The following is a 26,402-nucleotide window of genomic DNA, read 5'->3' as shown; positions in this document are numbered from 1 at the left end:
TCTTTATCAAGACTCAAAACACAAAAAATAGACTATTAACAAAAACACCACCAGCCGAGCCGGTTACAAGACAACATCAAAACTTACAATAACAATCAACTCGCTCGTCAGCGAGACAAACCCCAGAAAGAAATATCAAAACTAGAACCAAAGTTGTCAGTGTGTGTGTATGAAGGAGAAAAGAAAAGGATATCAGTGTTTGGATGTAGGGGAGTGCGTTATGTGCGTGTGTGCATGTGTGTGTGTAGGTGAAGCTCCTAGCAGAGCGCGCAGCGTGTATGTGGTTGAGGTGAAGCCCCTAGCAGAGCGCGCAGCGGCGGGAGGGGGTATGTGAGTTTTGGAGGAGAAGCAGAGCGACAGGAGGAGGTATGTGCGTGTGTGCATGTGTGTGTGGTTGTAGATGAAGCAGAGCGGGGGTCCACTGCAGCGTGGGTGAGTTACTCAGAGCGCAATTATTACTCCAACAGCAAGGAAAGGATTTAGACTCACAGGTTTTGCTGGAGTGGCGAATAATAGTCTGTCCGGGAGCCTTTGGGCAACAACAGACCCGGCCAACGACTTCCTTTTGGCGCTCAGATCGCTTTCGGAGTCTTCCCCAGTGTGTAGTTCCTTTGTGGCGATTGGGTAGTTTTTCGCTAGTACTCTTATGCTGTACGTTTGGTGGGTTTCGCTCTGGTGCTTCTGGTGCTTCTCTCTCTCTCTCTGTTCTCTGTCCTCTGTCCTCTCTGTGTCCTCTCTCCTCGTGTTCTCTCGAGAATGCTCAAAAACTGGCATCTAACAAGCGGTGCCATCTTACGGCCACACCCCTCAATCAGATCTCGCTGCAGGTGCGTCTCATCTTCAGGTAGAACTGCTTCAGTGGCCTCAATTAGGTGTATGTGTGTTTGTGGGTGCAGTGTGCTACTGGGGCATTGGAAACAATTAGTCTTGGAGACCATGGTGGAAGTGCATTCCGCCACAATCTGTCGAATGCTCCATTCATTTCAACGGGGCTCCCCAACGTTCGGACGTCTGTTATTTTTCGATAACGGACGGGTTGGTCTATAACAGACCGCTGTCAATGGCAACAAGACTTTTCACTGCTAAAGCGACTTTTCAACAAGACTCTAATCAGCTGCTGTGATAGACAGCACCCGTTGTCCTGGCTACCGCTGTCAATGGCAACAAGACGTTCACTGCTAAAGCCACTGGCTTGTATACAAGTCAGTGGCTAAAGATAATGTTTCATATCACTCCGCAGGGGGTCCGGTCTTTTGTCACTCTAATCAGCTGCTGTGATAGACAACACCTGTTGTCCTGGCTAGCCTACCTAGCTGTTGCCTAGCGGTGTTCCACAATGGCACTGTTTTGTTTTGCGCAGCAACAATCTTAACATTAAATAGGTCTAAAGAAATGTCCCCGCATGTGTGAATCATTTAAGTATATCCATATAATAAGCGGGTTAACTTTCGGCGAGTCGGTCGCTTTGTGGAATAGCAGCACTTCAGAGAGAACAAGACCCCTCCGCTCCGCGTCGGGGTCTAAAGATTCTCTCTGTCGTGCTGCTATTCCACGGTAGCGACCTTCTCGCCGAACGTTAACCCTTACTTATGTATCCCCCGTTTCTGGTGGGATTATAAACAACACAGACTACATCACCCCTTGGATAATGTTGGTGAAAGCAAGGGGACTCGACACATCACTGCAAATGGACTTCTTCAACACTCCAGAATTTCACTGCCCACAGTCTTTTCATTACAAACATCCAGCTTTCATCTGGGTGACACGGAAAAAGGAAATTTAGGGGGGCAGGGAATTGGAAATATAGAAAAACATTTGCAAAGAGGCAAATGAAACTAACAAATCTATTTGAGCACAAAAAAATCCTACAGGAGCTGTTTTTCTGACAATTCATGTATAAAAGTACCAGTTAGACAAAACAATTGGGTAAGGCGTATTTTATTCAAATGCCTTCTGCATTCTGGGACTTTCAGGAGATGTTCCTGACCAGTGTCTGAGATGGGTAATTACTACTTTGGTTTCCCTACCACTTAATAGGCCCAATAGCCTATTACCCAAACTGCAAAAAGATAGCATCTTCCTTTGTTGAGTTCACTAATGTTACCTTTTGAATACTTAGCACCATCATCAAATTCAAAGTATTCATTATGACTGGAAAAATTGCCCTTTTCATACATGAAAAGGGGGATCTTCTCCATGGTCCGCCATTTTGAATTTCCAGAAATAGCCATTTTTTGGCTGCAAAAATGGCTGTACTTGGGCCACACTAGAATATTAGTTTATTACATAGTAAACTTTCATGCAAAGATCAAATTTGGCAATAGGCAGCCCAGTTTCAATGGGCAGCATAGTTGCAGCACCTTTTTTGACCATTTTCTGCACAGTGTACCTTTAAGTCATGAGCAGATAAAATACATTTTAAAATCATTTATATTAATTATGTAGATATTAAAGGCAGGTGAATTGTATAATTCAGTCACACAAGAACATAAAAAGGACATAGAAAACACAGAGAGCACATATGAGATTAAAAAAAACTAAGTTCAAACAGTTTTTAGATAGTATTTAGAACTAATGTAGATAAGCAAGCAGATAAAATGTGTGTTTTAAGACAGTGAAAATCCTCATCTCCACACCAGCCCCCAAGTTAGAGGGGATGGCCCATTGGTCTTTATTCAGTGTACTTTGGACCAGAGAACATTTTGGTAACATACACACACACGCATACACACACACGCGCACACACACACACACACACACACACACCTCCCGTATTCAAACGCCAAATATGCTTTAGTCCACTGGTGTTGCTACATTTTAAAGTGAAAATCACAAGAAAGGAAAATACATTTCTAAACCATACATGTGGATACTATTACTGAAAGCTTATGTGATGGTTATATTATGTCAATATACTGTATATTCAAGCTTTTATGCACAGAGTCCCTTCTCTCCATGACCCCCCTGCAGTGATGCTGTGAGCCACCTAGGGGTCCCACTGTTGTAGACAGGGCTGTAACGATATTGTATTGAACCGAGAAATCGCGATAACCAGAGTGAAGACACAGTTACTGCTCACTTGCCCCTCCACCTGCAATACACAGAATACAACATGTCAGGACAATTGAACACCAACACACATTATCTCTCTCTCTCTCTCTCTCTCTCTCTCTCTCTCTCTCTCTCTCTCTCTCACACACACACACACACACACACACACACACACACACACACACACACACACACACACACACACACACACACACACAGAGTGACTCACTCTAGTTCTGTCAATGTGCATGTGGGTTCCTTCAAGAGAGTGCAGAGCGGCTGAACATGAGCCTCATGTAGACAGTTGTTGCTCAGGTCCAGCTGTGTGAGATGTGAAGAGGAGTGTGATGTCAGGGCAGAGGCCAGAAAGGAACAGCTCTTCTCCGTCAGCTTACAGCTATCAAGCCTGGACACACACACAAAAAGATTTGCACACAAGCACACATGTACATGCATGCAAACACACACACACATACACACATAAAGACGAGGAAAGTGTGGAGCAGAGGCCAGAAAATAACAGCTCTTCTTTGACAGATTGCAAGAAACACCTCTGAAATGGTTACACTCAAAGAGACAAAGACCCCTCCTCCACCCCCTGCCACTGACACTACAAGAAATAATGCTCACTGTAGTTTCTCCAGTTTGCAGTTTTGATGGCTTAGACCACGACATAAAAGTTCCACTCCAGAGTCCTGAAGTCGATTGTTAGTCAGTTCCAGCTGTCTTAGCCTTGAGGAGGGCGTGGACAGGACAGAGGCCAGATGGGAACAGCTCTCTTCTGCCATCTTACACTTCCACAACCTAAAACACACACACACACACACACACACACACACACACACACACACACACACACACACACACACACACACACACACACACACACACACACACACACACACACACACACACACAACAAATCAGAACAGGTCGGAACAGATGTCAGGTCATCTCTGTCATCTTGTATTTCCACATGCCAATACTATTTCAAAGTACTATTTTAGACACACACACATACACTCACACACCTATACATTGTACTTTGCTGTGTGCAAAACCACACCATTAAATATGCTTACTCTAGCTTCTCCAGTTTACAGTTTTCATCACGAAGACCGGAACATAGATGTTCCACTCCTGAGTCCAGCAGCTCATTGTAGCTCAGGTCCAGGTGTGTGAGTCTTGAGGAGTGTGAGGTCAGGACAGAGGCCAGATAGGAACAGCTCCTCCCTGTGAAGTGACAACTGTTCAACCTGAAACACACACACACACACACACACACAGACACACAAACACAGACACACACAGACACACACACACACAAGCACACGCACATGCACAGTTAAGTCAGAAGAGGGGCCAGAAAGAAAACAGTCTTTCATGGCAAGTGTCCACTTTACCTGAAAAAAATACACACGCACACATGCATGCACCAAGAGTGAGGTCGATTTCTGGGTGTCATTGACAATTGAAGTGAAAATTATTCACGTTCTCTATTTCACAGTAATAGCTATATCTTTCAAACCCTCTCCTCTCTCTCTCTCTCTCTCTCTCTCTCTCTCTCTCACACACACACACACACACACACACACACACACACACACACACACACACACACCACACACACACACACACACACACACACACACACACACACACACACACACACACACACACACACACCAGTGGCGTGTCGTCGCAGATGCCAAGGGATGCCAGGCATCCCCTAATTTTCCCAACAACAGCTTTAATATCCGTTAATCATTAAAACATTCTGTCTATCGACGAGTCTCCTAATATTCCATCCACTCTCGTCACTCTCTGTGAGTATTTTCCAGCTGGGGAAATAGCGCCCCACCCCCTCCCATTGGATAACCATCTGGTGAAACAAAGTACTACACGTCTCTCGATGCTAAAAAAAACTGGTGCCAAGTCGAGTTGGCAGCCATACATTTCTGGAGTTTTGAAAAAAACGAATGCTTGACCAATCATATCGCTCAAAATTGGTCACGAGATAAATCATATTGCCGTCTATGATTTGCCAAAGAGGGAAACGGATGATACTTCAGGATCGGCAGCCACTTTACCTGGCTGCCAGTAGAACTAGAAACTACAAAAGTGCAAAAGTGACAGTTTAAGCGCGCATACACAGCCGATGGCTCCCAATGTTGTCAAGGCAGGCAATGCATAAAATGGATTTAATATAACGACAGGATCTTCACATGGACACATATACGTTCAGGATAACTTCTACAACGGTAGGCAAACTTGCTTTATTGTTTCAGAAAGGTAGATTATAAGCAGGCCACCTAACGTTTTGTGAAGCTAGCTTTGTTTTTAGCTTTGTTGCTCGCTGCTTGTTAGCTCTTGCTATTATGGCAAATAAGCTATGGTGATTATTAGATGGCATAATGTGCCACCGGGTCCTAAATATACGCATCATGCCACTTCTCTGTGCTCTGTTGTGCTCCGTTTCAACCGCGTGCATCAGGGTTATTTTTCATTATACAGTAGTTAGAGCCGGTCAATATATTGCGATATCTGATTGGATGAGACGCGTTCTACTGGCATTCTACGCGTCGGTAAGGAGGATGATGTCTAGGTGGACATCATCCTCGGAGACTCATCACACCTAATAATCACTCCGCCGTGGATAGAATGTAACCAGGGCCGCGCATTTTGAACTCGCCATCATTCTATCTCATAGTCTACTGCGGAGAAAGTGAATGTAACCAGGGCCGCGTAGTTTGAACTCACCATCATTCTATTCCATTGTTCTATGCTGGACTAAGTTGGGCGCACGCACGCCCGCATGACAGAGAGCGTAGGCTATCCCAGTTGGTAGCTGGATTCTGGCAGAGAGGAAAGAAGTTATCTGATTCTAGTGCAGTTGTCTGGGCAGTTGGCAGACCTCTGCGGCCGCTATTTCGTAGTCTTTTGAAGACAATCTAACATGTAGCCTACTTTAAATATTAAGATAGTTTCAAACGGGGAATATGCGAGACAACGGACACTTTTTTGACACAGAGACAGAAAGGCTATGTCAGTCTACTGCAGTATATGAGAACCGCTATAATCGGATCTCATTTGTGCTGCGGGAGACGGAATGACGAGGAAGAGATGCTCTTAAAAATATAGCCTAGGCTATCAGCAATTGCCGTCCACCACGTGCAAATTAGTAGGCTACAAAGTGGGCATCTGACTGGAAGCAAGATACCGTGTGCCATGCGATTTAAAATCATGGCCGCTTGGAACTGGAATGAGTTGCCTTTTCGTTTAGGAGGGAAAACGCGAACCCCTTTCTCGGGTTCGCACCCACATCAGACGTTTGCATGAGAAAGTGTTTCAGCAACAAAGTTGTAGCCTGCAGTAGCCTAAACTTTAGCAGACATCGGGGTATCATAGGCCTACAAGGGATTGATTTGTGTGGTTGTGCGTGTGAGAACAGCACTCGGATCTCATGCGGCACTGGAGAGGAAAGGACGAGGGGGGTGTCTTTACGCAGCTAGCAGCAAGTTTGCGGTCCACAAAAATGTGATAATACTAAATGTGACTAATACTATTTCAAAGTACTATTTCAGACACACACCTATACATTGTACTTTGTTGTGTGTAAAACCACACCATTAAATATGCTTACTCTAGCTTCTCCAGTTTACAGTTTTCATCACGAAGACCGGAACATAGATGTTCCACTCCTGAGTCCAGCAGCTCATTGTAGCTCAGGTCCAGGTGTGTGAGTCTTGAGGAGTGTGAGGTCAGGACAGAGGCCAGATAGGAACAGCTCCTCCCTGTGAAGTGGCAACTGTTCAACCTGAAACACGCACACACACACACACACACACACACACACACACACACACACACACACGCACAAGCACATGCACAGTTAAGTCAGAAGAGGGGCCAGAAAGAAAACAGTCTTTCATGGCAAGTGTCCACTTTACCTGAAAAAAATACACACGCACACATGCATGCACCAAGAGTGAGGTCGATTTCTGGGTGTCGCATTGACAATTGAAGTGAAAATTCATCACGTTCTCTATTTCACAGTAATAGCTATATTTTTCAAACCCTCTCCTCTCGCTCGCTCTCTCTCTCTCTCTCTCTCTCACACACACACACACACACACACACACACACACACACACACACACACACACACACACACACACACACACACACACACACACACACACACACACACACCAGTGGCGTGTCGTCGCAGATGCCAAGGGATGCCAGGCATCCCCTAATTTTCCCAACAACAGCTTTAATATCCGTTAATCATTAAAACATTCTGTCTATCGACGAGTCTCCTAATATTCCATCCACTCTCGTCACTCTCTGTGAGTATTTTCCAGCTGGGGAAATAGCGCCCCACCCCCTCCCATTGGATAACCATCTGGTGAAACAAAGTACTACACGTCTCTCGATGCTAAAAAAAACTGGTGCCAAGTCGAGTTGGCAGCCATACATTTCTGGAGTTTTGAAAAAAACGAATGCTTGACCAATCATATCGCTCAAAATTGGTCACGAGATAAATCATATTGCCGTCTATGATTTGCCAAAGAGGGAAACGGATGATACTTCAGGATCGGCAGCCACTTTACCTGGCTGCCAGTAGAACTAGAAACTACAAAAGTGCAAAAGTGACAGTTTAAGCGCGCATACACAGCCGATGGCTCCCAATGTTGTCAAGGCAGGCAATGCATAAAATGGATTTAATATAACGACAGGATCTTCACATGGACACATATACGTTCAGGATAACTTCTACAACGGTAGGCAAACTTGCTTTATTGTTTCAGAAAGGTAGATTATAAGCAGGCCACCTAACGTTTTGTGAAGCTAGCTTTGTTTTTAGCTTTGTTGCTCGCTGCTTGTTAGCTCTTGCTATTATGGCAAATAAGCTATGGTGATTATTAGATGGCATAATGTGCCACCGGGTCCTAAATATACGCATCATGCCACTTCTCTGTGCTCTGTTGTGCTCCGTTTCAACCGCGTGCATCAGGGTTATTTTTCATTATACAGTAGTTAGAGCCGGTCAATATATTGCGATATCTGATTGGATGAGACGCGTTCTACTGGCATTCTACGCGTCGGTAAGGAGGATGATGTCTAGGTGGACATCATCCTCGGAGACTCATCACACCTAATAATCACTCCGCCGTGGATAGAATGTAACCAGGGCCGCGCATTTTGAACTCGCCATCATTCTATCTCATAGTCTACTGCGGAGAAAGTGAATGTAACCAGGGCCGCGTAGTTTGAACTCACCATCATTCTATTCCATTGTTCTATGCTGGACTAAGTTGGGCGCACGCACGCCCGCATGACAGAGAGCGTAGGCTATCCCAGTTGGTAGCTGGATTCTGGCAGAGAGGAAAGAAGTTATCTGATTCTAGTGCAGTTGTCTGGGCAGTTGGCAGACCTCTGCGGCCGCTATTTCGTAGTCTTTTGAAGACAATCTAACATGTAGCCTACTTTAAATATTAAGATAGTTTCAAACGGGGAATATGCGAGACAACGGACACTTTTTTGACACAGAGACAGAAAGGCTATGTCAGTCTACTGCAGTATATGAGAACCGCTATAATCGGATCTCATTTGTGCTGCGGGAGACGGAATGACGAGGAAGAGATGCTCTTAAAAATATAGCCTAGGCTATCAGCAATTGCCGTCCACCACGTGCAAATTAGTAGGCTACAAAGTGGGCATCTGACTGGAAGCAAGATACCGTGTGCCATGCGATTTAAAATCATGGCCGCTTGGAACTGGAATGAGTTGCCTTTTCGTTTAGGAGGGAAAACGTGAACCCCTTTCTCGGGTTCGCACCCACATCAGACGTTTGCATGAGAAAGTGTTTCAGCAACAAAGTTGTAGCCTGCAGTAGCCTAAACTTTAGCAGACATCGGGGTATCATAGGCCTACAAGGGATTGATTTGTGTGGTTGTGCGTGTGAGAACAGCGCTCGGATCTCATGCGGCACTGGAGAGGAAAGGACGAGGGGGGGTGTCTTTACGCAGCTTGCAGCAAGTTTGCGGTCCACAAAAATGTGAAAATCAATATCGGCTGAAAAAGGCTTATAAAATAGTCATCTAACTAAAATGTTGAAGTTGCACAGTGTTTTCATTTATCATGCATCATTTTAGTAAGCGAAGCCCAGTAGCAGTCCACACAGAAATGCACTTCACACCGTTTCATGGAACTTTGCGCGCTGGCGCTGTCAGCTCGTCATTGCATAGCAACCATGCAATCAATTCGGAACTACTTTGCTTAGCGGAGCAGGTAAACAAAGTATGATTAAGGTAACTAATAAACACGAATTCGAACATTTATTCTGGTATTTTGTTGGCAAATGAACTATTGTATAAAAGCAATATGACCCTCGTGGTCGGGATGATGTGCACTGACATCCTCCCTGGTGTGATTGCCGACGGCACTCAGCCTTCGGCTTCGTGCCTATGGCCGAACCACACCAGGGAGGATGTCAGTGCACATCATCCCTCCCACTCGGGTCATATTGCTTAAATGGGTTTTGTTTTAGCATGTTTGCACTGGAAATCGCCATACATCTGGGAACCATAGAAAGGTCGCACACACAACATTTGACATTCGATACAAGACGTGCACGACTCAGAGCAGCCGGTTGAACCTAGTCATCAGTAGAATAACTAGTGGTCAGTCAGTGCATGTCCGTTGTCTGTCTGTGTTATTGCATTCTGTTCTGTGGGGCATTTGAACTGGCACTTAAGGATGACACTGAATTGTGTTTAGGGGGCTTCTGGAGCATCTGATGTCGTGCGTAAAGTGCAAATTCTTGCGGTGTTGCTTGTCACTACTCCAACTCTGAACAGACATAGTATTTTTCTTGTTATTTATTTCTTAACAAAAGTAGTCACACGCATGATCAAGAGCTGTAGCTGCGCTCGTGGTGTGCTGTCCAAAACAGACCTTCCCGTGCTTCGCAGCAGTTCTGGCAAATGCCTTCCTGGTTCGCAAACATGCAAATCTCATAAATTACACCTTATTGATTTTATTCTCATGGCCAAACTTTCTGCCTTGCTTGTTGTCCCAGCCAGCCGCCGCTACTGATTAATAATAATTATATTATATTATATTATATTATATTATATTATATTATATTATATTATATTATATTATAATATTATATTATATATTTTTTTTGTTCTCCCTGGCTTCCTCGGAAAAATAACGCACGCCACGCTACTGACACACGCAACTGTTGAAACAGATAAAATATGATGACCCTTACAGCAGTTTCTCTAGTAGGCAGTTCTCGTGCTTGAGCGCAGAGCATAAAAGTTCCACTCCAGAGTTCATTAGCTTGTTGCTACTGAGGTTGAGGTGTGTGAGACGTGAGAAGTCTGAGGTCAGAACAGACGCCAGAGTGAAACATTTGTCCTCCATGAGCTTACAGCTACCCTCGGTCAACTTGCAGCTACGTAGCCTGTAAAAGACACACACACACACACACACACACACACACACACACACACACACACACACACACACACACACACACACACACACACACACACACAAACACACACACACACGCACAAACACATACAGGCTCAGTGTGAAATCCTGAGACCTCAAAGTCTGGGAGGTAGACATACTACAGGGTTAACAAAAAGCCAGATTGCTATCGTTGGAGATCTGCTGACATTCCATGTAATAGTCCGCCAGCTGACACGTGCTGACACATTTCAAAAGTACAAATACAGGGGTACACAAAGTGTACAAACTCCAAAGAAATAATGTTACTTACTCCAATTGTTCCAGTTTACAGTTTTCATCACAAACAGCTGAACATAGCATTTCCACTCCTGAGTCCTTCAGCTCGTTGTAGCTCAGATCCAGATGTGTCAGATGTGAGACGGGTGAGGTCAATGCAGAGGCCAGAAAGGAACAGCTCTTCTCTGTAAGATTGCATTTGTTTATCCTGGCACCCACAGAACACACACACGCACGCACGCACGCACGCACGCACGCACGCACGCACGCACGCACGCACGCACGCACGCACGCACGCACGCACGCACGCACGCACGCACGCACACACACACACACACACACACACACAAAACACAGTGTGAGGTCAGGACAGAGGTCAGAGAGGAAAAACAATTTGGCATAAATACAACACAATAACACCTATTATATGATATCATCATATACTTATTTTTATTACTACTAATGAGTCATACAGTTACCAGCACCTTTGATCTTTGCATGGAATGTTGGCATTTTTAATCAAATAGTTACACATATGAAATAACCCTCACTGCATTCTCTCCAGCCTGCAATTTTGATGACGAAGGCCACGACACAAATGTTTCACTCCTGAGTCCAGTAGATTGTTGTTACCCAGGTTGAGCACACGGAGACGTGAGGATTGTGAAGTCAAGACAGAAGCCAGATGCTGACAGCTCTTCTCTGTCAGCTCACAGTAACTAAGTCTGAAAGATACACACACACACACACACACACACACACACACACACACACACACACACACACACACACACATTCACATACACTTATTACAATCACAGACACAATTTGTTTCTTTGCTCCGCAAACTCACACAGACACCCCGCCCACACACACACACACAGTGCACATACATGGGCACACATATTATCCCTATACACATATACACTGTTATGAAACTTACTCCAGTATCTCCAATTTGCTGTTCTTATGTTTAAGTCCAGAGCGTAAATGTTTCATCCCTGCGTCCAGCAGCTCATTTTGACTCAAGTCCAACTTTGTTATACTCGAAGACTGTGATGTCAGGATAGAGGCCAGGTGGGAACAGTCCTTCTCTCTGAGGTTACAGCCTTTCAGCCTGGACACGAGACACAAGACACAAGACACACGCACACACACACACACACACACATGCATATGGTGTGTGAGGACCAGACAGACTCTAGCTCTTTTCCACAGGTCACAGTAATTCACTCAGTATATCACACATACACACACACACACACACACACACACACACACACACACACACACACACACACACACACACATACACACACACACACACACAATATTATGCTTACAGAAACTGTTCCAGTTTGCTGTTGTCATGTCGAGCCCCATCACATATGATCTGCAATGCCGAGTCAAAGATCTTATTCTCACTCAGGTTCAGCTGTGTGAGACGTGATGACGGTGATTTCAGGGCAGAAGCCAGAGAGGAACAGCACTCCTCTGAAAGGTTGAAATGTATTAACCTGGAACACACACACACACACACACACACACACACACACACACACACACACACACACACACACACACACACACACACACACACACACGGAGGTGGTCAGGATAGATAGAAAAGAACAAGGAACTTCCAAGGCCAATGCCATTAGTCAAGTTCGAATTCTATTCATCGTTTATTCATAGACCTATAATCTATAATACTAACCTTATATATATGTGGATTCTCTGGCAACGGACACACACACACACACACACACACACACACACACACACACACACACACACACACACACACACACACACACACACACACACACTGAAAGAAACAGAAACAGTGAAATTACCTTACAGATGTGGACATTGTGGCCACTGGCACCAGTCTCTGCAAAACATCCCCAGGGCTCAGGAGTTCAGTTTGATCTTCAGCTGGGGTCTTCACGTATTGCTCCAGGTCAAACCCATCCAGCTGCACTTCTGACATTTTAAACTCAAACTTCTTAGTCTCCCACTTTCCTGGCACGAGCACGTCCACAGACAGAGTTCCCAAGCTCCTGTGGGTGTGCTCCACTACAGCATGCCGATTCAGCTCGTTCAGGCAGTAGAACAGGGTAATTCTTCTTTCAAACCAACTTGGATCCCTGATCTTCTCCTTGACATACTGGACTGTTTGCTCTGAGCTCTGTGATTGGCTGGCGTGTGGTAGGGGTGAGATTTGTGCCTGGCTGCTAGACTTTGGAAGGAGGACTTTCAGAATTTTTTGATTGGACTCCAGTGAGAGGCCCAGGAGGAAGCGAAGGAAAAGGTCCAGGTGTCCATTCTTGTTCTGCAAAGCCAGATCCACTGCAGTCTTGTGCAGGTCCTGAAGGGTTGCAACTCTGAATAAAGCAGAGAGCTGAGCACTTTGCTCTTCGTCAGACATGTTTCCCTCTCTGTTGCAGAAGCAGAGGAAGACATATAATGCTGCCAGAAACTCCTGGATGCTGAGATGCACAAAGCTGAACACCCGCCCTTGAAACATTTTGGTCTCCTCTCTGAAGATCTGAGTACAGACTCCTGAGTACACGGATGCTTCTGAAACATCAAGGCCAGCCTCTCTCAGGTCCTCCTCATAAAATATCAGATTACCTTTCTCCAGCTGCTGAAATGCCAGTTGCCCCAGTTTGAAAATCATCTCCTCTTCGGTCACCTCTCTCCCTGTGTATTTGGCCTTCTTTATGTTGGTCTGAATGACAAGGAAGTGAGCGTACATTTCAGTCATGGTTCTTGGCATCTCCACTTTACCCGACTCTTCTGACTTTACCTCAGCAACAGTGGCTGCGATGCAGCAGAAAACTGGAATCTCGCACATGATGTAGAGGCTCCTGGATGACTTCAGGTGTGTGATGATTCTGCTGGCCTGATTCAGATCACTGATCCTCTTCTTGAAATACTCTTCCTTCTTTGGGTCGTTGAATCCTCTTATCTCTGTCGACTGATGAACATACTCAGGAGGGATCTGATTGGCTGCTGCAGGTCGGGTGGTGATCCAGAGGAGAGCAGAGGGAAGCAGGCTTCCCTTGATGAGGTTTGTCAGCAGCACGTCCACTGAGGCTGGCTCTGTCACATCACAACAAATTGGGCTGGAGTGGAAATCTAGAGGAAGTCGGCACTCATCCAGACCATCGAAGATGAACAAAACTCTGTGTGCTGAATTGGTGAGGATTTGCTGACTTTTCACATCTGGGAAAAACTCCTGAACAAGATCGACCAGACTGAGTTTCATTTCCGTTATCAGGTTGAGCTCTCGGAAAGGAAGAGGAAATACGAAGTCGATATCCTGGTTGGTTTCCGCTTCAGCCCAGTCCAGAATGAACTTCTGCACAGAGACTGTTTTTCCGATGCCAGCCACGCCCCTCGTCAGCACTGATCTGATGGGTTTGTCTCGCCCAGAACCAGTTTTAAAGAGGTCACTCCAAGCAATTGGCCTGCCTGGATCTACTTCTCTCCAGGATGCTCTCTCTATCTGTCTGATCTCATGTTCATCATTTACCCTTCCTCTTGCCCCCTCTGTGATGTAGAGATCTGTGTAGACCTTACAGAGCGGAGTGGGGTTTCCTTGCTTTACGCTGCCCTCAAGCAGACACTGGAACTTTTGCTGCAGATGCAATTTATGGATCTGCTTCACTTCCCCGTGGGGTTCACTGGGTCGCTTTCTGGTTGGAAAAAATGAACAAAAAGAAAACTTTTTTGAAAAAAATGTATGGACATAGACAGCAATGCATTGAGGCATTTGAGGCAGAGCTTACAAAAAAAGAGAGAGAATTGCGACACCAACATTTAATCCATATTGATTCAGTGAGTTTAATGTGTTCAAGTTTGTCAACTGACTGAACAGCGACACCAAGTAGCAACTAGCAATGGTTTTGTGAGACACAGTATTGCAGAATGAGGCAAAGACTCTCGAAGACATTGATATCAATGACAGAAACTCTATTTTTTAAATGGCTAGAAGCCACCAAAAGTCCCAGGTTTGATGCAAAATAATGACCTTGCCTCAACAGGAGAGTTGATGAATGATGACCCTCACCAGTACCGTTCTATTATGAGTCCTCATGACCCAGTGCTTCAAACAGTTCACAAGCTTGACAGAATTACTGAGGCCAGTTATTTACGAAAATGTCAACACGGGCATCTAAAGGATTTTAACACGACAGGATCCTTGTATGAACATTTCGGACATTCCCCTTGGAGGAGATAGTAACTTCGAAAAGGTAGGAAAAGTTGGGTCTTTACCGCTTACTGGGAAGGAATCGCTTGATCCCTGTGGACCTTCAAATTAGCAAAGATAAGCTGAGGAAACTTGTGTTGTTTACCCAAAACGCACTTGAACAAACTGGTTGCCCAATATGTCAAAAATGATCAAATATTGTCAGTCTGTGTAAACCAATGTTTCTTGTGCAGCTAGTGTTAGATGGGCTAAGCTTTTGTTAGCTTCTTCTTGTTAGCGAAACAATAGTGATGGTTTCGCATTCTCTCAAAGCAATGACAAGCTAGTGGTGACCAGGATCTTTTTTTTTTGTCGAAAGAAAGTATTGTTCAATATGTTGCAAACTTATGATAGGCCCTGTAACGTTGGTGATCCTGAAAAGGCTATATTCTTATAGTGGGGTGGTAGGCATGTGCAATTTTTCTCAGTCATTTCAAATTGGTGTTAAAGTTTGGTTTTCACTTCCAAGTTGAAGTTTAGGGTCTATAGAACAATTTGGGTTCGAGTGTCAAACACAAAGATAACAAAATGGCCTGCGGGGGGCGCTCTAAAATATATAAACTGCTGTAACTTTTTATTGATTTAACCAAATTTAACATATGAGGTATGCATAGATTCAGCATTAAGAGGAGGAGCTGGTGAGCTAAGTATTTGGTTACCGGATTAAAGACACACTATGTCATAAACACACTTTTAGCCCATGGACAGCAAAATTCAGGGTTTTTTTAAGATAACGGGTGGAAATGCCCTCCAAGTTGCAATGAAACATCATTTATTGTGACAAGTTATTATAAATAAAGCCTGGGATATCATTCAACTTGATTTGTTCAGAATATCCCTGAAGCACAAAGATACCTTGGATACCTATACGCAAATATGGCTGCATAAAGCCTATGTGATATTTAGGACCCAACTTGCAACTTTGAGGGCATTTTCACCCTTTATCTTTAAAAAAAGCCCGGATTTAGCTGTCCATTGGCTGAAAGTGTGTTTATTACATAGTGTGTCTTTAATCTGGTAACCAAATACTTAGCCCACCGGTTTCTCCTCTTCATGCTGAATCCATACATATCTCATATGTTAAATGTGGTGTAACTAATCAAAAGTTATAGCAATCTATACATTTTAGAGCGCCCCCCGCAGGTCATTTTGTTATCTGTGTGTTTGACACTCGAACTCAAATTGTTCTATAGACCCTAAACTTCAACTTAGAAGTGAAAACCAAACTTTAACACAAATTTGAAATGACTGAGCCTAATACGACCCCACTATTAGACTCTATAATGTCGTGACCGCAAACGGACTGGCATGTCCACAGCCAGCATGAAGTCACAGCATAAGCAAAAGCATAATCATAAAGCATAAGGATCTGACCTCCTGAATTGGCTAGCCTATGATGCCCCATCCCATAATACATAATTTATGCTACATTAATTTATGCTACTATGTTACTTGGATATGGGATCGGCGTTAATCACTCTTTGTCAGACATATTCTTAATGGCGACTGACAGTTGGTTGTTTTCCTGACCATTTGATGCCGTAGCCCTCGTAGTAGAGTAACATAGTAGTAGAATAACTTTATTGATCCCCGGTGGGAAATTAAGGGTGAAAGGGTTCAATACACAAGGGTGAAAGAGTTGATGTCTTCCCACAAAATCTATGTTAAAGCTTGGCTACACTGCACGTTTTTGTGTAGTTGGTAGGGTAGTAGATCGGTTCACTATTTGAAATTTCAATGTAACAACTACACATAGTGTAGAATATATTTTACTTTCCGTGCGTATTGTTTACTTTTTGTAGGGAACAGTCTTGGTCCGCTCTTGGCATCTCAGAGCTTGTGCCTAAGAGATGTGCAGTGCACATTGTCATGTTGCTTATAAACTAAATTTTAGTGAAGATGAAGCGGGGTGGTTTTCTCTTCATTGGACGATGCAGCATCTGTAAATGGTGCCACAACTATAATACTCCACAATTACAACTACAATATGCCACAACGTTGCATATTTTCAGACTGTACCCAGACTTTTCTTGCTGGACTCTGGGCACTCTGGAACAGGGGTGGGTTGGGATGGTGGGGATGATGAGCAAGGGGATGACAGTGTTGGTGGGGGGCTACTGAGGAGGGGTGTGTGTGTGGGAGCGAGACACTGTGGAAGTGTGTGTGTGTGTGTGTGTGTGTGTGTGTGTGTGTGTGTGTGTGTGTGTGTGTGTGTGTGTGTGTGTGTGTCTGTGTGTGTGTGTGTGTGTGTGTGTGTGTGTGTGTGTGTGTGTGTGTGTGTGTGTGTGTGTGTGTGTGTGTGTGTGTGTGGTGGTGGGGGGGGGTGTACTGAAGAGGTGTGGTTATGGTGTAGTGGGGTTATTGAACATTTCTGAATCATAAAAGCCCCTATCACTCCATATTACACTCAGGACTTGACAGATTTGACAGATATACATATCTGAACACAAATCAGCATTTCACTTTGTAATGCCCTTATTGAGGTAGCTCATCCAAGCTGTCACTGACACTTTACGTATATGCATATGGATTATTCACTTGATTGATAAGAAAATTGAATATGTCATTTGCGCTCCTAGGCTTAAATCAGAGGGGGTCCTGAGGAAGCATCATGCAAAAAACTCACACTTTTGTCAGCACCGTAATGGTAATGCCTTTTTTCTCCACTAACCAACCCCACTACTAACTGATCTCACCTCTTAGACACTGGTGGAACATCGGTTGAAGGATTCAGGAGACCAACATAGGGCACAAGAGACCTCTTAAGGGATATTCTGTACACACACACACACGCACACGCACACACACACACACACACACACACACACACACACACACACACACACACACACACACACACACACACACACACACACACACACACACACACACACACACACAGTCATACACGCACACACAGGTACCGCATGTTAGAATGTTAAAATTAAATACTTAGTCATAGTTATTGAATATAATTAATATTCACATAAACACAAACAACAAAAAAGTTCAGACTGCATGAACAGAATTGATCGTACTCTATCTATCTCTCACCTACACGCACGAGCACACACAAGCACACACACAAGCACACAAACACACACACACACACACACACACACACACACACACACACACACACACACACACACACACACACACACACACACACACACACACACACACACACACACACACACACACACACACACACACACACACACACACCTGTGTGCAGTAGTGCCCTCCTCTCCTCTGAAGTTGACTGGGTGGTTTATGGAGTGATCAGTCTTCATGGACACACAGCTGGGACCAGGAGAGGATGGCCTTCTGGAGGTGTATAGAGGTTTTGATCATTATATACACATCTACACAACACAGGCTTCTTTTCTTACCAATAGAAAAAAAGACGAATGCGACACCTGAATTTAATGAAATCATCCTTCGTTCAGTTGAATATGTCCAAGCTATATCAACTGAGTCAACAGTGACACCAGGTAGCGACATTGAACCTTTATGCTAGCAATGTTGTGGTGAGGCAGAATTGCAGAATGAAGGAAATTAATTTAAGTCAATAGCAGTAAATCTATTTTTTAATTGGCTAACAGCCACTTAAGTCCCAGATTAGAAGCACCTTATGATTTGTGGCTCAGACCAGTTGCTTTTATAATAAAAGTTAATCTCGAAGACAGAGAACACATTACTTGCTGTACTACAAAGTGTCACAGGCCAGGTACAGACATTGCAAAGTAGGCAGTGAGATGCCTCATTTACTGTTTGTAATCAGTTTTAAGGAAACGTCTGAGAAGCATGCACTGGGTAAACGTCAAGAGATTTTCTCGCAATGGAACTGTTTTGGATGTTGACAAATAAGAGCGAATTAACAATGTCCAATGCATATGGTACATTTCGGGGAGTCACATAAGTGAACTGAGCGGAATGGCTAAATGGTAGCACAAAAGTCATTTTCTTGCTATATTGCTATGATGTGGATTACAAACTGTGGAACGTGAACGATGGTTGCTCTGCGACCAGGTGGGCAGGAGTAACTCATTCCCAAATTTAACTGGAACCAAGACCTTACACTGTTTAAGTTATGCCAATTGCAATACTAAATATGTTGTTTACAGTGTGGAATGTGGTGAATGTGATCAAGGATGTTTTTATATTGGCTGCACTAAGTGAAGATTTCCGGACAGATTGTCAGACCATGTTTATGCCATCAGGACACACAATCCCAACTACCCCATGGCCTCCCATTACAAAAATGCTGGACACCTGAAGCCTATTTCTCTTAAGGCCTTGGTTGTTGAGGTAGTTCAAACTGTGCAAGGGGTGGGGACCGACTCAAATGCCTCCTCCAGCCAGAGACGTTTTGGATTGACAAATTAAACGGCACCACGTTTCCTGGACTTAATGAAGAGATTGACTTCTCCCCTTTCCTGTAGCCTGTTTAGACATTGTCTTTGGTCCTACATAGGTGTGCTCCATAACGATGTGTTGAATTTTTCATTAGACCATGCTAAATACTTGTGCCGGCTCTTGCTTGTTGATTGACAAATTCAAATGCACGTCTATATGGTGTTACTGTGACAATCCACCAGCTAACTCCATTGAAAAAATACTTGATGTGTCCACTTGTAAGACCATGCTTACTTAAAGGTACACTGTGCAGGAAATGGCCATAAAAGGTACTGCAACTATGTTGATCATTGAAACTAGGTTGCCTATCGCCAAATTTGATCTTTTCATGAAAGTTTACTATGTAATAAACTTAATTTTTCTAGTATGGCCCAAGTACAGTCATTTTTGCAGCTAAAAATGCCTATTTCTGGATATTCAAAATTGGCGGACATGGAGAAGATCCCCATTTTGTTATGTGAGAAGTGCAATTTTCCCATTCATAATGAATGCTTAGAATTTCATGGTGGTGGAAAGTATTCTTGAAGAGGGTAACATTTGTGAATGAGTAGCATGGATTCTGGAAATAAACAACTAAAAATCTCACACAGTGTCCCTTTAAAGATTTTTTGTAATTGTTTTTTTTCCGTTTCATTTTTGGTCTTCACTGTAATTTTTGTTTGTTTGTGTCACTTGGCTTGGTGTTTGCAAAACTAATTGGCTGTTTGGTACACAGGTCTGTATAGGAAGACTACATACGTCATTGTGCATTCCAGCACGCTCGCACGGGTCGCACGGGTCCATATTAGCCCAGCTTAAACTCTCCACAGACCCTTCGTTACACCTGAAGTAAACTAAAGTATTGAAATATGTATACTGTTATCTCACTGAAATATTGACACATGTACAGTATATAAATGGTAAGGCTCATTAAAACTTTAGTGTAGACTGGGTGTAGACTCCAAAAAATAGAGATAGGCCTGGAGCAAACACACATTTTCACCGCTTCTGAACATTACGTTCATTCTATTCTATGGATGACCTAAGCATCACGACTCATTTTGAACACAGGGTGGAGCTGTAGAACCCAAAGCAGAATGCACATGGGAAGGTTTAATTGTTATTTTACTGAAAATATAAACGAATGCTTTGTGCATTTGTTTATGGGATCTATATAATTACTTGAATATGAGCCTACTAAACTATATTATACATGACAATAGGCCCATGTACATTATAATATAATGTAATATAATGTGAATATATGCAGTATACTTCCGTTTGGATTTTATCAATACTGTATAACAAACCAAACCTTTCGAAAATCAATGAAAATTTGAGGGAATTACGGTCATCTGAAGAGTATGTATCACTAAAAACTGGTTGAGCCAGTAGGCTGGGCTATCATGGCCGCCATGCGCTGACGTACGACTTTCATTGACAGAAACGTGGATGACGTATCTTCCTATACAGATCCGTGGTTTGGTATAACCTCATCACACTCCCCTTCCCCATTGGTCAGCCAATCTGTGTCTTGGTCACATGACCCTATGTGATTTGCTTTTAAACCACACCTGTGTTGTATTCCACCTTTATACCTTGAAAAAGAGTCGAAATGCGTCGGTGCGTGTGGCAAAAATAAAAAGTCAATAGCAGTGGTGCCTCGGGACCCTTCTCTTACTTCACAGTTTATATCTGTCTGTTAGTCAGTGCCCCAGTGTTCAAAGATGCAATAGATGCATTATAATGCAGTTCTTAAGTAATGGGAATATTGGTGCACATGAGTGATTTTATTCATTGAAATACTTATTTTGTTTAGCTATCCTTCTCCTGCCAACCTGCCGCGGACCTCCTAGCACGTCCTCACAGCTCTCCACTGTGCCAGGGCTCTGTCAGCTCGATGGCACGTTAGTTGCTCCAGGTGGGTGGCTCCAGAAGGGTACCAGTATTACTGCACATGACCTTGCTTCCTATTTTTCTTGGAAATTACAAAATCCGTTTGGATTTTTTTTTTCTACTTTGAATATCTCCGGACATCCAATGAAAAGATCTTTGTGGTAAAAGTTGTGTGTATTTCCATTAATTTATGGATATGTTGTACATTTTTATTAATAATAAAATTGAGGTGTGTGTGTGTGTGTGTGTGTGTGTGTGTGTGTGTGTGTGTGTGTGTGTGTGTGTGTGTGTGTGTGTGTGTGTGTGTGAGTGTGTGTCTGTGTCTGTGTGTGTCTCTCTCTCTCTCTCTCAGTATGTGTTGTGCATAATTGTGCTGATGTCAAACTAATAACTCACTGTGGATGTGGTAGCACTGGATCATTGCTGAACCTGGGAGGCTTATCCATGGATCTGTCACTCTTCATAGACACACAGCTGGGCACTGGAGATGGAGCTCTGGGGGTCTGGGCTCTACACACACAAGGACATGGGACACGAATTTCATGTAGACATACACAGCAGAATAGAATCTTGTGCTCCCGCTGCCCCCGTCCCTCCGCCTATAGGCACAGTGGCTCTGCGGTTCCTGCCCTGTTCGGGCGCACTCCACTCAAGGTGTGGCGGCCTCCTGGGCCTCGCTGATGGGCGAAGTCAAACACACACAAAAACACACACACACACACACACACACACACACACACACACACACACACACACACACACACACACACACACACACACACACACACCTGTGAGCAGTAGTCCCCTCTCCTCTGAAGTTGACTGGCTGGTCTATGGAAGCATCAGACTTCATGGAAACACAGCTGGGAACAGGAGAGGGTGGCCTGGAGGTGTAATAAGATATTCAATTTACACACACACACACACACACACACACACACACACACACACACACACACACACACACACACACACACACACACACACACACACACACACACACACACACACACGATATACGATTTACACCAACACACACACAGAGAGAGAGAGAGAGAGAGAGAGAGAGAGAGAGAGAGAGAGAGAGAGAGAGAGAGAGAGAGAGAGAGAGAGAGAGAGACACACACACACACACACACACACACACACACACACACACACACACACACACACACACACACACACACACACAGTCATACACACACACAGGTACTGTTAGAATGATAACATTAAATACTTAGTCATAGTTATTGATTATAATTAATATTCACACAAACACAAACAACAACATAGTTCAGAGTGCATGACCAGAATTGATCGTACTCTATCTCTCACGTACACGCACGAGCACACACAAGCACACACACACACACACACACACACACACACACACACACACACACACACACACACACACACACACACACACACACACACACACACACACACACACACACACACACACACACACACGCACACACCTGTGTGCAGTAGTGCCCTCCTCTCCTCTGAAGTTGACTGGGTGGTTTATGGAGTGATCAGTCTTCATGGACACACAGCTGGGACCAGGAGAGGATGGCCTTCTGGAGGTGTATAGAGGTTTTGATCATTATTTACACCTCTATTCAATTTACACACACACACACACACACACACACACACACACACACACACACACACACACACACACACACACACACACACACACACACACACCACACACACACACACACACACACACACACACACACACACACACACACAGCTGAGAACAACAGGAATTCTAGAGGCGTAAGGAGATACATAAGGAACGGCCGACGAGGTGTCCCAATATCAAGGGAAATAATGGACGAGGCGAAGCGTTCTAAACAGCCCGATGGCGCAGCCAAGTCCATTTTCCCTTGATATCAAGACACCTCGAAGGCCGTTATTCCGCTTATCACTTGGTTGCCAGCACTTAAGTATTAATTTATTAATACACACACACACACACACACACACACACACACACACACACACACACACACACACACACACACACACACACACACACACACACACACACAGTCATACACGCACACACAGGTACTGTTAGAATGATAACATTAAATACTTAGTCATAGTTATTGATTATAATTAATATTCACACAAACACAAACAACAACATAGTTCAGACGACTGCATGAACAGAATTGATTGTACTCTATCTATCTCTCACGTACACGCACGAGCACACACAAGCACACACACAAGCACACACAAGCACACACACACACACACACACACACACACACACACACACACACACACACACACACACACACACACACACACACACACACACACACACACACCTGTGTGCAGTAGTGCCCTCCTCTCCTCTGAAGTTGACTGGGTGGTTTATGGAAGCATCAGACTTCATGGACACACAGCTGGGACCAGGAGAGGGTGGCCTTCTGGAGGTGTATAGAGGTTTTGATCATTATATACACCTCTATTCAATTTACACACACACACACACACACACACACACAAACACACACACACACACACACACACACACACACACACACACACACACACACACACACACACACACACACACACACACACACACACACACAGCTGAGAACAACAGGAATTCTAGAGGCGTAAGGAGATACATAAGGAACGGCCGACGAGGTGTCCCAATATCAAGGGAAATAATGGACGAGGCGAAGCGTTCTAAACAGCCCGATGGCGCAGCCAAGTCCATTTTCCCTTGATATCAAGACACCTCGAAGGCCGTTATTCCGCTTATCACTTGGTTGCCAGCACTTAAGTATTCATTTATTAATATGTTCATCTAAGGCTTTGTGAGAAAGTAGATTAACCACTGCACTTGGTTCGTTGCTATGGGCACCATTTCCTAATCTAGTGAGTAATTCAGACGTGCCTCTATCGACTGACTTGACAACCAGATGCGATAGAACTAACGACTGGGTTTTCTTGGCCATAGCAACCTTCAATTTAGAATTAGTAACGGCAGTTCCCCAGAAAGTTATGTAAAGAAGCAGCTTAGACGCACACACGCCCACATGACATCATAGGTGTCCTGTTCTCGGGGAATAACGGACACCTGCTCAGCCAATCAGATGACGTTTCGTCAGCTCACCTGGTGATAAAGTATACATAGGCCTACCGTAATGTATTATGAACAGGCTGCTCTACAGAGGCATCAGACTTCATGGGCATACTGCTGGGAAACAGGTGCCTAGAGGTACAGGTAGTATATAGAGGTTTTATGATCATATAAAATACTCAATATATAAGACATACTGTATTTTAGAGTAATATCATTGTAATTATATACGTTAGATTCCTGTCAACACCAAAAACCAACATGATCCAGGTTTCATAGAAATAGATATTCTGCCACAAATAAACACACATACACACACACACACACACACGCACATGCACACACACTAGTAACTGTGATTTCATTGTCTTACCCCAAAGGCTCTTCTTCACTCTCTTTACTCATTTCTGGCCTAGTTCACATTCACCTGTTCCAGTGAGAGATATGTTATTATATAATTATAATATATAATTAGGCCTAGTATTCTTATTGTTATTATTGTTGTTATCATCATCATCATCATCATTATTATCATTATTATTATTATTAGTAGTAGTAGTAGTAGTAATATTATGGTTAACTATTCCGTGATTTTCCTTTAATTATACTGATAAACACAACTGTCACCAGGCTACTCATATGGCCGAGTTGGGCATCGGAGGTATTGTACAGACAATTTATCTGTCAATGCATCAGACAAACATTAAATTGAGTACTTTATTACAGGAAATTAAAGGTTGACTGAAAAACTGACTGTAAAACATTGCAGAGCACAGAAAATGTAATGGGGCGAATGGAGCTAGAACTTAGGCAACAATATTCCCAACATTCTATCAATTTCCTGGTAGCACTTGTCAAAAAAAGAAGACACAAAATAAACTTCGACTAGTGGGCTACCATAGGCCAGGGGAAGGGAACCTGTGTCTTGAGGACCTTTTATGGCTCTTGAGGCCATTTTATCCAGCCCTCAATACTTGAATGTTATCCAGCTTCACATGAAATGCCATGTTTTGTACAGGAATCTTAGAAATGACATTTACAATACAATTAAGTAATATCAGGACCTAGAAAAGGTGGGGTCTGTTTTAAAGGTGGTCGCCTGTATAGGCCAATAGGCATAATGCAGGGGGAAATCCTGATTTGCGTTCATAGTATGGCCCTTGGATGACTTTTACGGCCCTTGGAGGAATTTGAGGTGGCCCCTTGAATGAAAAAGGGTTCCCACCCCTGCTATTAGGCCTATGAGCTACTATAGCAATGAAGCATTAGGCTGTGGCTCATGACTTGGAATAGGCCTACGGGTATCATCATCAACTTTTCCAGGCTCAAAGGTGAAATTTGGCTTGGAAAGCCGTGGGGACGTTTCAATAAAATAGTAGGCTAAATTGTCCGGCTGTGCTGTTCTGGCATTAGGCCTATATTTGTGAAAAAGTGGTGGGTTTATCTCAAAAGTGGTATGGACATGACCCCACCATCCGAACCTAAAATTACACATACCAGCACCAATGCTCTGCAATTAAAAAAAAGGCGACGGCCGCGGTCACACTTTTAGAGGGAAACAGACTCATCCAGAGTTTGAATAGCCTACTTTGTATAAATGCTCCGTTACAATAATTTGTATAAAGCCTCCGTTACAAAGAATAGGCCTGAGTAGCCTATCAGTAGCGCGAGACAGTAACATTGCAGCCGCCCCTTCTGCCTGCTCGAAGGTCGTCGAGAGTTCAGAACTAAACTTTCTACACGCACCACGTTGTTTATTTGCTATACAAACAAATACACTTACAAACAAATAATAATAAAAAACACCAGCAAGACTATACGAAATTAAATATTGAAATACAATATCTGCTACTCACAAACTGAAGTTTCAAACAGCTCGTTTTTAAACCACCCAGAACAAACAAG

At 43.8% G+C, this 26,402-nt stretch overlaps 1 protein-coding gene across 1 annotated transcript; it reads right to left on the bottom strand.

The window, feature by feature from the left end:
• Positions 1 to 1,593: 1,593 nt before the first annotated feature.
• LOC134455510 (NACHT, LRR and PYD domains-containing protein 3-like) lies at positions 1,594 to 26,402 on the bottom strand. The gene is made up of 18 exons (XM_063206619.1): positions 26,354 to 26,402; positions 24,871 to 24,924; positions 23,731 to 23,832; positions 22,858 to 22,959; positions 22,165 to 22,260; positions 21,773 to 21,886; positions 18,308 to 18,409; positions 17,776 to 17,853; positions 12,678 to 14,525; positions 12,165 to 12,338; positions 11,765 to 11,938; positions 11,373 to 11,546; positions 10,856 to 11,029; positions 10,337 to 10,531; positions 4,134 to 4,307; positions 3,682 to 3,855; positions 3,281 to 3,457; positions 1,594 to 3,091 (listed from the first exon to the last, which is right to left on the bottom strand). Exons 2-18 carry the CDS (start codon positions 24,900 to 24,902, stop codon positions 3,076 to 3,078), a joined length of 3,906 nt encoding a protein of 1,301 aa, XP_063062689.1. The 5' UTR covers positions 24,903 to 24,924; positions 26,354 to 26,402; the 3' UTR covers positions 1,594 to 3,075.

The sequence above is a fragment of the Engraulis encrasicolus genome, chromosome 1 (assembly GCF_034702125.1).
Source record: "Engraulis encrasicolus isolate BLACKSEA-1 chromosome 1, IST_EnEncr_1.0, whole genome shotgun sequence".
Classification (NCBI taxonomy): Eukaryota; Metazoa; Chordata; class Actinopteri; order Clupeiformes; family Engraulidae; genus Engraulis; species Engraulis encrasicolus.
This window is presented reverse-complemented; position numbering and strand designations above follow the sequence as displayed.